Below are 11,789 nucleotides of genomic sequence, written 5' to 3' on the forward strand. Positions count from 1 at the left end.
CTTAACTGTGCTTTGTATTAGTCCTGGCGTCTCAGTGTCGCCCCCCATTGGTTTTACCTATAACATTTAGGTCTCTACTGACTGTTTTAAAACAGATATGATATTCTGTTTAAAGGAGCCAGTCAGTACATAGGCTCACACATATAATATTTCTAATCTTTCTGGACTAGTGTTTTACTCATGGGGCCAACTTATTTAACTGAGTAACATGATATCTGGTCTATCATGGCAAAATTAATAATACATACATTAATCTATTTGTGCATGTCATCTCTGAAAATAGAAAAATGGAAAGCAAATGCTGATCTCATACTAGAAAAGAACTCATGATTTCATTCCATAAACCATTGTATTACCGCTGCATTCTTTAACTAAAATGTTACACTTCAAATGTTTCATTTCTTGATGTGTTCTCCTTCGTCTAATACCTGGATGTATATAGAGATAGATGTAAGGATGTATACAGAGATAGATATCGGATGTCTGTAGAGAAAGGTATAAATATATAGATATAAGCGTCTCTCTCTCTCTCTCTCTCTCTTTGTGTGTGTGTGTGTGTGTGAGAGAGAGAGAAGCGTGGAAAGTAGGTGTCGCTCTGCCGCATGTTTGTGGAGGTAGGTAGAAAGCTCTTGCACGGGCAACAGCCATTTAGGTTTACATCGGTCGTCCTAGTCGTCCGCAGCTCAGACTACGGAGACAGCTAAACGACTGCGCGTGCGGTTCGCGGGCAGTTGTGATCAGCACCTTTGGCTCGTCTCGGTAGGGTAGAGTTTGGTGTGTGTGAGCGCGCCGTCGGGACACAATGTGTCCAACCCCGAACTCCGATTACTTTGCAGTGGTCCCCTGACCAACACGGAATCGTCTATGGAGGGGCAAGCAAAGCGTTTACCGTCAAGATACCACAATTCTATCATCTGTTATTTGAGAGATGGTAACAAATGAACGGCCCCGAAGAGAACATGGTTGAGAGGACCAGCAAATTCCTGTTGATCGTTGTCGGCTCTGTCTTCTTCATGCTGATTTTGTATCAATACGTGGCTCCCGGAGTCATCAACTTCGGGTCTCCGCACGGATACCTCGCCGAAGAAGACATGACCATATTCCCCACGCCGGATCCCCATTATGTGAAAAAGTACTATTTCCCCATCAAGGACCTGGAACGGACGATGGATTTCGAGATTAAGGGAGAGGACGTGATTGTTTTCCTTCACATCCAAAAAACTGGAGGTACCACGTTCGGGAGGCATCTGGTCCAGAATGTGCGCCTGGAGGTGCCTTGTGACTGCAGACCGGGTCAGAAAAAGTGTACCTGCTATCGGCCCAACAGAAAAGAGACCTGGCTGTTCTCCCGGTTCTCCACCGGCTGGAGCTGCGGCTTACACGCAGACTGGACCGAGCTCATCAACTGCGTACCAGGAGTTCTCAACAAGCGAGAGACTAAAGCAAAGAAACTAAGGTTTGTTTAGGCTCGAAGTTTTTTTCGTTTATCAGTGTTATTTTCGGTCGGTCCTTTAATTGGGATACATTTCTGATTTTAATATGCAACGAAATCATTTAACATTGGTTTGGGGGGTTGTTTCCGTAGTTGTGCTTTCAGCTTTGTGTGTGTCTGTTGGTTCCTGGTTTGAGTCGGAACATTTTGTAGTCGCACCGCATGCTTCGTCCGTGTTCCACCCCAGCAGGCGGGGTAAACACTTGTATAGTGAAAGTGGGAAATTAACCATTTTCACGTTAGCACAGAAACCAGCGAAACTGCGCATAACAAGCAGTTAGGCTACTACAATAATAATTTGTGTTGGTTTCCAATTAAGCTACATGAATAGGGACTATTGGCCTAATATTTAGTTGTGTTGGGATAGCCTAGCTTATACAATAACACTTAGAACCTGTAATCGAAGAAACAAAATCATGATGCGTGGGAATAAGGACTAAGACGGCGAGAGTAAGATATATGCGAGGTGAAAACAGCAATCATTAGCCTCTAGCTAAGTCACCACTGGTCGATGGAATGCAGCCTACTTCAGTCATTACCAAGTTATGTTTTGCCCTTTTCACTACTATGGTTTCACCCAGTATAATTAAGCCAACTGATTGCTAGTTTGTAACATCAGTGTTAAGTAAACACAGGTTACACAGTAGCCTATGCGGTGCCGCGTATAAGGGGTGAGTTCACGCTCAGCCTCGGGGCGACCTGCTGGTTGGTGTCAGCGGACAGAAAGGTTTATGGCTCCTGAATACTTGCAGTTCAGTAGGGCGAGATGGGGTTTCCCTTTGAGCCAGGTGGCGACACAGGGGTTTCGGGGACACGGCACCACAGCAAAGCCCCCAGGATTATTGTTGTTTTGGGTAGCCTACAGGTAGTTGCAATCTCAACGGTGACCCTGTGACCGACTGTACCGTGTTTAACACTTGATTAAAGAATGTAGCTGTTATATAGCCTTGTCAATAATAAACATTACTATCAGTAGCTGTAAAAGTAGCAAAAACAATGGGACATTGGGGGCAATGTTATCGTGAAAGACATTGAAACCTGCAGTGTGTGAATAGGTTAAACGTGGAAGTGGTTAATTATTTTTAAAACGCTACCCAGACTCGGCCTATTGCCAAAGTACCTTGGAGTTTGTGAAAGCCGGTAGTAAAGTGCATTTTAATCTAAGATTACATTTCAAGATGTGATCAACGATTGGACAAAATTGAATGCTGTCTTTCACTCATTCAGTTGCTTCCGATTTTTAGCAAGCGAAGGATTTTTCCACTTATATTGAAACCTGTAGTCGTGACACGGGGAGGGGGGGTGGTGGTGTCGCTCAATTTTTAGAGGAGAGAGACACCGAGGGTGCCGTTTTCAATTCCTCAGACTCCTGCAGTGTGGACAACAGTCCGGCCCTGCAACCGATGAAAATGGAGTATTTCATGGATGGTTATGTCCAATCACAGCCAAAGAGTAGAGTGAGGCTGGAGGAGGGTCAAGTCCAGCTGCTGTGTATGAGTGGGAGGGTAACTATCGGTGGATAATAACATGTTTTGATAACTGGAATGAAACTAGAAGGCTGTTACTAAACAATCATGGGCAACCTTACTGTGGATTTTATTTTTGGATCAGTTCAGGACTATGTGAAATGTAACCTTTTCCCCAAAATAAATCCAACTGTTTATTATAATGTATTAGTAAACAGCTGTATAAACATTGTAATTTACTGTAGGCTAAACGGTTATGTCATTTTAAACATCTAAGGCCATTCTGACCTAGACTTGAATACGTTTTAGGATGCTAGGTATTGATGAGGTCTATGGATCTGTTTCTCCAAGGCCCAAACTGGCATAGTATCTAACTCTAAAAACTGACTTTGTGAATAGGACTACAAGAGTTTTTGGCTATTGTAGATTTAAGTTAGCAAGTTAGGGTTTCATGGGTAGTGTAGAGCAGAGTCTAGACTGATGTGATCTCCAGCTATTTAATGGGGTTTATGAGGAGGTTGTAGCTCATTATGATCATCATGAAAAAACTGCAGTAAAAAGTCATAATCACTATATTCCCAGGACAGTCATTCACACACCCACATTCACGCAGAAGCACCAGGATGTGTCTGCCAGACAGGTTTCCTATTGAATATGGCTTTCTCCACGACTGGGGCTCCACTAATGGAATGAAATAATAGGAAAGGTTTGTTTTACTGTCCCCTGTTAGAGTAAGTTTACATTTTACCATTAGCTATTGAACCAGAGACAGGAAATAAACAGACGTCCATGAAATACACGTATCTACCATACATAGATTGTTTTAACCTGGCCTGTAGTTACCAATTCTCTCTAGGTAAGAGCATGTACCGAAACGACTATCCTTAGAACGCCACAACAGAGCATTTCATCTTTTTTTCAGATATACTGTTATTGTGTTTGATGCTTTCAAGCCTTATAGTCTTAAGAGGAACAGCGTCTTATTGAATGTCTGATCCGTACCCCCATCCACCAAAGAGCGGCCTTCATAACCATTCCACTATACTCATCAACTGGCTCGTTAAACAGCTATCTGTCTGCATCCCCTAGCAACAGACTGTTTGTGTGCTAGAGTGATCGCTATCTTTGCAACCAGAGGACAAAGGCTGATTGGTGAGCTTTAAGTGAAATGATCTGCTTCTCTAAGCCATTAGGTTCACCATTGTCCTTCACTTTGCATATTACCATTTATTTAAAATGGTGCTTGTTATGGGCCGGGGGGAGGAATTTTGTTTTGTTTATTCATCTTTTGGGGTGTTAACAGGGTCTCCCAGGGGCTTTAGGTAGGCATTCTTCAGATTTTGGTAGCTCAAAATGAATTAGACAACCCCCCCCCCAAAAAAAAGCAATAAGTATCTGACAATGCACTGAAACTTCAATATGACCACAAAACAGATTGGGAGATCAAATGGTAAGCATGGTATCAGTCAGCATCAGGTTCTGACTCAGAGCTCTCAATTGATCGCTTTGTTTGGTCTTCTCCTCTTCCTCTGCTCTTTATGGTTGAGTAAGAGCTGAAATATTGGCGTAAATCCATGTGCGCTATCTCCCTTTGACAGCTGTCACTTTCAGATTTTCACACACTCATGTCAGCGGTTTCGGGCTTTCGGGCATTATCCATCACTGCGCATGAATGTAAACTTAGTGCATGCTCACGGCTCAGTGCGTGGACTGCGGCATTATGTTTTGGCAAGAACCAATGGATTAAGGAATGATAACACTTTAATTAAATCAGAATTTTGCCTGGAATGCTGGTGTGGCAGAGGACCCAATTCAACTATTAGGCCTACCTTTCCACACGTACACAGGAACATGTTCACTTCCTGGGGGACAGACCATCATGATCAAAGGAGGGAATTTTCTTTCACTTATGGGATTGCTTCTGATAGCCCCGTCTGACAGGCCGTTATTACATTCTTGTAGCCCGAAAGGAAAACTTGATTGACGTTGGGCTAGTAATTATGCGAGCCCTGCTCCCTGTGAATAGCCTGTCTCTGTTTAGAATGAGTGGATAGACTGAGTTTAGTGTTGGGTGTCACTAGGCCCTCAGTCCCACACAATGGTGACACACATTTGCAACAGTGAAGCCTTTGTGCTATATTTGGTCATCCAGTCCTTGAGGACATTAAGGCGCTCCTCAGACCGCAGAGTGTCAAGGGAACAGGTCAATAGCAAAACTTGGCTGGGGTAAATAGCATTTGGACTTAGCATTGGAATGTATAGCTCTTTAAACAACAACTACAAGAACAAAGCATTTGAGCATTTAAGCATAACATCATCCCAAAAGAGATAAAGTGAATGGTATTGCCATTTGAGAGTGAATGATTATTAAATGCTTGGAGCTGATGGCACATAATTGGATTATTAAAAGGGACCAGGAGAGCGGTGGAATCAAGGGTTATTAATAAATAGCCTGTAGATGGGTGAGTCTTCTTCACTATGCAGTAATCCTTTTGTAAGGTGTACTCTGCTAGTAATACCAGCAACTAGGGCCTCAGGAGATGATTATGGAATATAGGTTAGGGATCAAGGAAAACTAGTGCAATGCTAAGTTTAATGCTATAAATGACTAGCTCTTACCTTACCATATATCAAACATACGCACATACGTATATATTGTTCATTTTGCAGTTGCTTTCATGAGTGGTGCACTACTGAAGTTTAATTTACAGCCTGTCAGCTTTAGCTTCAAACTGGGCGCCTCGGCAGTGAAAATCTAGACCTGTCTCCCCCAGCCGGTTCCTGGGAACATTCCAACTCCCTATTAGGAACATTAAAGCAGGCGGAGATATTGATGTAAGGGTTCTGCCGAGGCTATCTCAAATGCCTGGTGGAACTGACAGTTGGGTGTTGCGCAGGGGTGCCTGTGAAGTGGTGGTCAGTGCACTTCAGGCGGAACTGGCTCTCTCCCGCGTTGGGCTGTTTGCCCTTAAATTTCAGCTAGGCTCTGTCAGGTATGCCTGTCCGTCGAGCTCTTCGCTCAGACACACATTGAAAGTAATTGGGAGTCTTATTACCTTCCCAGCCTCCTCAATCCCCTTTGGCAGCAGTGCATGAACCGTTAGCGGAGAATTGCCTGACTTAGATACGGCGAGCTTGAACCATTAAGGGCTGAAACTGCTTAAAGTGGTTAAAAAAGGAGTGGGGGTGGGGGTGTGAGAAAAGTTGAAGAGCGTGGATGGCCTCATTTGAGTGAATAATTGAAGAGAAGGCTGTATTTCTCACCGGGCGGTGTGCATGGGGAAAAGGTTCAGCCTCATTCTGTTTTGAGATTTGACTCCTCTGGATTCAATTTAGCGCCTCTCTGATCCTTGTTTCGTTCCGAGGCGCTATCGTGCGGCTGCTAGCAAGGCACAGCCGCATGGCATCACATGAGTCCTTTTAGTAGTGGTTTAGTGCGTGAGCATGTGCTTGAAAGAAAGAGACTGAATGTTTGATGGCCACCCAACTATTTATCAGCCTGTGAACATGCCTGGTTTTAATCAGTTGTTCGCTGGTTATTGGGCTGTCCAGAGGAGCTCAATGTGATCACGTGGCCTCCATTGGATGGTGTTTCACCTGCAGAGCTGTGTTGTGATTGGCTCGCACTGAGGCCATGTCTTTGGTGTTATTACTACTATGAAACCGGATGGGCCTCGTGTTTTAATCCAATCAGATCAGTGTGGGATTAAAGTCCGACAGCACCCAAAGATGACGGCGGGGTTATGCAAATCCTTTTAGCTGAGCATGCCTAAGAGGCACTGTGTGTTTGTGTGTGTGTGTGCGTGCGTTTGTGTGTGTGTGTGTGTGTCTGTCTGTACACTCACAGGCATGTTAGAAAGCAGTAATCCATGTGACATTAGGGAAGGAAATCTTGTATAGACTAGTTGAATGAATCATTTAGTGCAGTTACAGAAAGGGCACACACATTTCTGTGCATCAAGATGTAAACGTTATTTGGAGTTATTGCAGTTGCTGTGTAGTAGCGTATGTAGATAATTGGAGAGTGTGGAGATCCCAGCATGTAGACTGGAAATGTGCTGATCTGTGGTTTACCGTCAGCCGGTATGATTAGCTGATTGCATGATGTGACACAGATAGCTGACTGATATGTGATAGTAAAAGGAACACAGTAGATTTTTTCCTGAATATCTTCCATCCCTACCACAGAGGATGTTGAGCTTAAGGTGGGGGTAATGTGGCCGTCTGGCTTAATACACCGCCCTGGCGCTATGATTGTGTTAATGAAGATATAATGAATAATGAAGGAATAAAGAATGTGATATCGCATTGTTTTCACCTCAGCAATCCCAATACATTGGGCCACTACATAAGTGCTTTCCACGCACTTTAAGCGAAGCAGGTCTGTACTCATCCACATTTACATTTAGTCATTTAGCAGACGCTTTTATCCAAAGCGACTTACATATGTGTGACTTACAATGTATACACATTTTACATTTACACTGATGGCACACTGCACATCAGGAGCAATTAGGGGTTCAGTGTCTTGCTCAAGGACGCTTCGACAGGGAATCGAACTAGCAACCTTCTGCTTACTAAACGACTTCTTTACCTCCTGTACCACTGTCGTCCCTATTCTTATGGAACCCAATCAATGTAGTGATATGGAAACACCATCCTGAAAGAGACCAGCATTGTGTTCACCAAACGCATGCTAAGCTTGACACGTGATGATAAATCACCTTCATTTCGCAGAATGTGCAGTTTGCAGCCTGTGGAACAAGGATTCCAGCAGTGCGCATAGGGCTTGACAAGCTGTGAAGAAACATGTACGGATAAACACACGTTTCTGGAATTTAATTAAATTAGCGTGAGGGATGGTTTTGTTGGGAGGAGGATTATGCCACGGTCTGGACTGAGGTTGTGTGGCGAATTGGAAATCCTCTGTTGTAAATGTAATTTAGACTGGGATTAGTCTGGGAATCTTGTCAAAGGAACCAGCCTAGTGACACTGATCGTTGAGTATGAGTATGGATGAAAGGACAAGGGAAGTGAGAGTTGGCTGTTGTTGTTCTTGTATATTTTGGTGAGAAAACCTACCGTAATGAAACACCAAAGTCTTCTCTCTTGATCTCCCCACAGTGTCTGAGGGGAATATGCCAGAAAGCTCAGTGGTTTTTGTGTACAGCTAAACTGGATAAAGAAGAGAAGTGTGTTCAGTAATATACTGTCCGATGCGACTGAACGCCTGTGCACTGATCTATGACAAAGTGGAAGCACCCCTCTAAGCTCCGTCTTTCACTACATCTAGTAATGGCTCACAGAAAATCTGCATTGATGTGTTTATTTATTTATTTGACATTTTAGTCTGTCAGTCACCGCAGTCTTTGTTAGAGGGTTGTTGTGCAGTGCCATTTTCCCCAGAAGCAGTTTTAGGCGCCCTCACCCAGCCAAGTGATGAGTGAAAGCACTATGTGTCTGCTAGGGTTTTTGTCACCTTTAGGAACATACTTACAGAGAGAGATGAGAGAGATGTGTGTGTGTGTGTGTGTGTGTGTGTGTGTGTGTGTGTGTGTGTGTGTGTGTGTGTGTGTGTGTGTACGCAGTGTGTGTGACATCTCCCTCTCAGCATCTCTAACTGCCTCACACACACGAAAGTGGGGCACCATGCGATCGTAACAAAATTGATTTTTTGGCGAAGGACAAATTGCAAAGCGATGACAGATTAGGAGCCAAGCGAGTTGTAATTAGGATTTGCCTGCCTTACATGTGAATCTGAAGGACGCTTAAGAATTCATAGCCATAGTGTGTGTGTGTGTGTGTGTGTCTATATATGTTTATGTATTTGTATATGTTTGTGTAAGGCTGTATTTACTGATGTGTTTCAAAGATGAAAGATGGGTGTCTTTATCTATATTCCATCTTCTCCCATCTAAACCAGAATTGAGATCCCATCTTAACAAAGCGCTCTAATAATAGATTGGGAATGTATTGCCACCATCTCGGGCAATCTGTCACCTCCTGTTCCTTTGGAAGAAGGGCAGAGGAATGAAAGAGTCGACAGACAGGCTTAGACGCAGTCTGGGAGCAGACACTTTCTCTGGAAGCCAAGTGGCATCGTGGGGAAGCAGCAATTTAATTAGATTTAGCACTGAGGGCCCCTGTACAAATGTTCGGTTTTTCACTCTTCTCTTGGCTGAAAATGAAATCTGACAACAAGATGACAGGAGGTGCCGTGTTCTGGTGATGTGTTAGACGTCCAATAGGATATTAGAAAGAGAGATTTTTTGGAATTTACTTAATGCGTACACTCTAAAAGCACCAAAAAGGAAGATGGGAGACGATGTCTGATGTTTACAATCCAACACGATGATCAGCACATTTTAGGGTGAAAGCAACACATTTCTCACTTAGCAAGTGGTAGTGTCTGTTTTTAGATGAAAGCTTTAATGGAATTTTGCCCGGGGCCTATCTAGTCTTTGCTATTGAATTACTCAACGGGAGCCTTGCTTCACTGAAGTTAAGTCTTGGGTACTCAGTGCACACAGTGCCCCAAAAGTTTGAAGTCACATCATACATTTTCAGATGTGTGACTGTGTGTGTGTGTGTGTTTGTATGTGTGAGTGGGTGTGTGCGTGCAAGAGTGTGTGAAAGAGAGGCAGGGAGAGGCAGGGGAAAGCATAGGGCGATTAGAATGCCTATTGATGCATTGCCTCTGCAGTGTGAGAGGCTGGTCGTGATGTAATTCAGACACAGCGCTATGAAAGAGTATTGGTGATAGGTGCAACCCTGAAACAATGTAACAATGAAGGGAGCGCGGCTGTAGTGTTCTCAAGTATTCTTAAGTGCTCGTGCAACTTTCAGCGCGTACTTGCTTTCCAGCTAGGGGATTGCAAAAAAGCATAAAAAAAATGTGTGGGGTTTCATCGCCGCTGCTCCAAGCGTCTGCCGCTTGTCTCTCCCTCTCTCTGGAGAACGTTTACATGTGTTGTAAGTGCTGGTGTTGAATGTGTGGGTCTCTCGACAGAACCTGCATGCCCGCCCGTCTGTCTCGCCCGCCCGTCTGTCTCGCCCGCCCGTCTGTCTCGGCCATTCCTCAGACACATGCCTTAATGAAGCGCGCTAAGGTTGTGGACCTCCAACAGGGAGAGTTTAGCATTCCATGCTCCTTTGCCTCATCTAGACCCGTGTCACTGAAACATATCATCTGGCCAACATCACTGACCGAGGAGAGGGAAGAAAATGGCTGACACCAGTTTGTCATGGGAAATCACTTAGTGCTGATTTGTGGGTTGGTTGGAAAAACACTGGCTTCAACACTCTTAATTCCAAGTAAGTAAGAAAAAAGAAAAAAAGAGAGCGTATTTGTCATTACATGGGAGTGGACTAAAAGATGTCCCCTGAGAGATTCTCCCATATCAGCCGTTCTTCACGACATTATATAATTTGACATTTGGATATATTGAAATGCATTTTTTTATTGCATTGCTTGCTTGCTTGCTGTGTCCTCAATATCATTTTTGAACCCACCTGTCCCACACACCTGAATGACCTACCCACACACACACACACACACACACACACACACACACACACACACACACACACACACACACACGGACGCAGACATCACACACGGACGCAGACATCACACATCTCTTCCTGCACGTGTGCACAAAGAGCCCCGGATTAGAACGGCGAGTGGAAGTGGAGAGGGAGGAATGCGCCATCTTTAAAATGGCCCCCGACGAGGGGGAAAGTATATGTGACAAGTGTGCCATAATACTGAGGTCTTCAACCCCCATCACAAACCCCTCAGGGGGGGAAATGTGACACGAGTGTGTGTGGGCGTCTGGAGCAAGTCTGTGTGTGTGTGTGTCTGTGTGTATGTGTTTATATGGGGGGGGGGGGGGGGGGTTGCACGGTGTGGAGGATTTCTAGATGTGCATTCCGCCGGATGTCATATCATTATCCGTTTACGGACCTATTTATACCTAGGTATCCAGTGCTTCCTACAGAGATGGAGAGGAGGGCACATGCGCTCAGAACAAGCCAGAGGCGACGGTGCAGTCTGCTGAGCGCTGCTTTATTAATGCCAGTGGCTGAGATCAGACAGACCTGCTCTCCATAGGCCTGCTAGTGTGTGTGTGTGTGGAAGTGTGTGTGCGAGCGCATGTGTGTATGCGGAAGTGTGAGTGTGTGTGGGAGGGCAGGCAGCAGAGCTCTGGCAAAACACTCACCTGGCATGCACTGTCGGTGTGTTTTTTTCTCTGTCTTTCTTTTATTTTTTTCTTCTCGCTCCCCCCAAAATGGCATTAGCATTGCACCTTTATACATATCTGCTCTTAAAGCCCTTAAGGTGTTTCACTGGAAACCCCCCCTCCCCTCCCAGGGCAATGGGCTGTGTAAGGAGCCACCTTTCTGCAGTTTGTTCCTGTATTTTGGCCAGTTTGCAGCCCAATAGTTTTGTGTGTTGGCTCTGCAACACTTGGTCTTCCTTTCTGTCCTACTTTTTTTTTGGGGGGGGGGGGGGATCTAAGTGCGAAGACAGGAACGAGGTCAAGCCGTCTGTTGGACTGGAGAGCGCACTGTGAGGTTTAATTTTCTACCAGCAGTTTGCCGGCTCTTTCTGCTGAACAGGAGCTCCGCTAATGGCCGGACAGATGGCCATGAATATGCATTCCCCACGTCTTCTTTTTAAATGTGACTGCTGCTGTCGGGGAGAGACGTGAAGGGCAGCTTTTGTCTGGGACGGGGAAAAATGGTGGGGAAGAAACAAGGCACCACACTACACTCACCTGAGTGAAGGCGTTTGAGATGACTCTGACTATAGATAGGCTGGAGTTATT

The 11,789-nt window shown here is 44.8% G+C and overlaps 1 protein-coding gene across 1 annotated transcript in view; it reads left to right on the forward strand.

Moving 5' to 3' along the window:
• Positions 1 to 583: 583 nt before the first annotated feature.
• hs6st1b (heparan sulfate 6-O-sulfotransferase 1b) overlaps positions 584 to 11,789 on the forward strand; it is a 63,930-nt gene continuing 52,724 nt past the window's right edge. The window contains exon 1 of the mRNA XM_031583610.2: positions 584 to 1,456. Within this exon, the coding sequence (XP_031439470.1) occupies positions 939 to 1,456 (518 nt within the window). The 5' untranslated portion in view covers positions 584 to 938. The remainder of the gene's footprint in view (positions 1,457 to 11,789) is intronic.

Source organism: Clupea harengus, chromosome 17 (assembly GCF_900700415.2).
Source record: "Clupea harengus chromosome 17, Ch_v2.0.2, whole genome shotgun sequence".
Lineage (NCBI taxonomy): Eukaryota > Metazoa > Chordata > Actinopteri > Clupeiformes > Clupeidae > Clupea > Clupea harengus.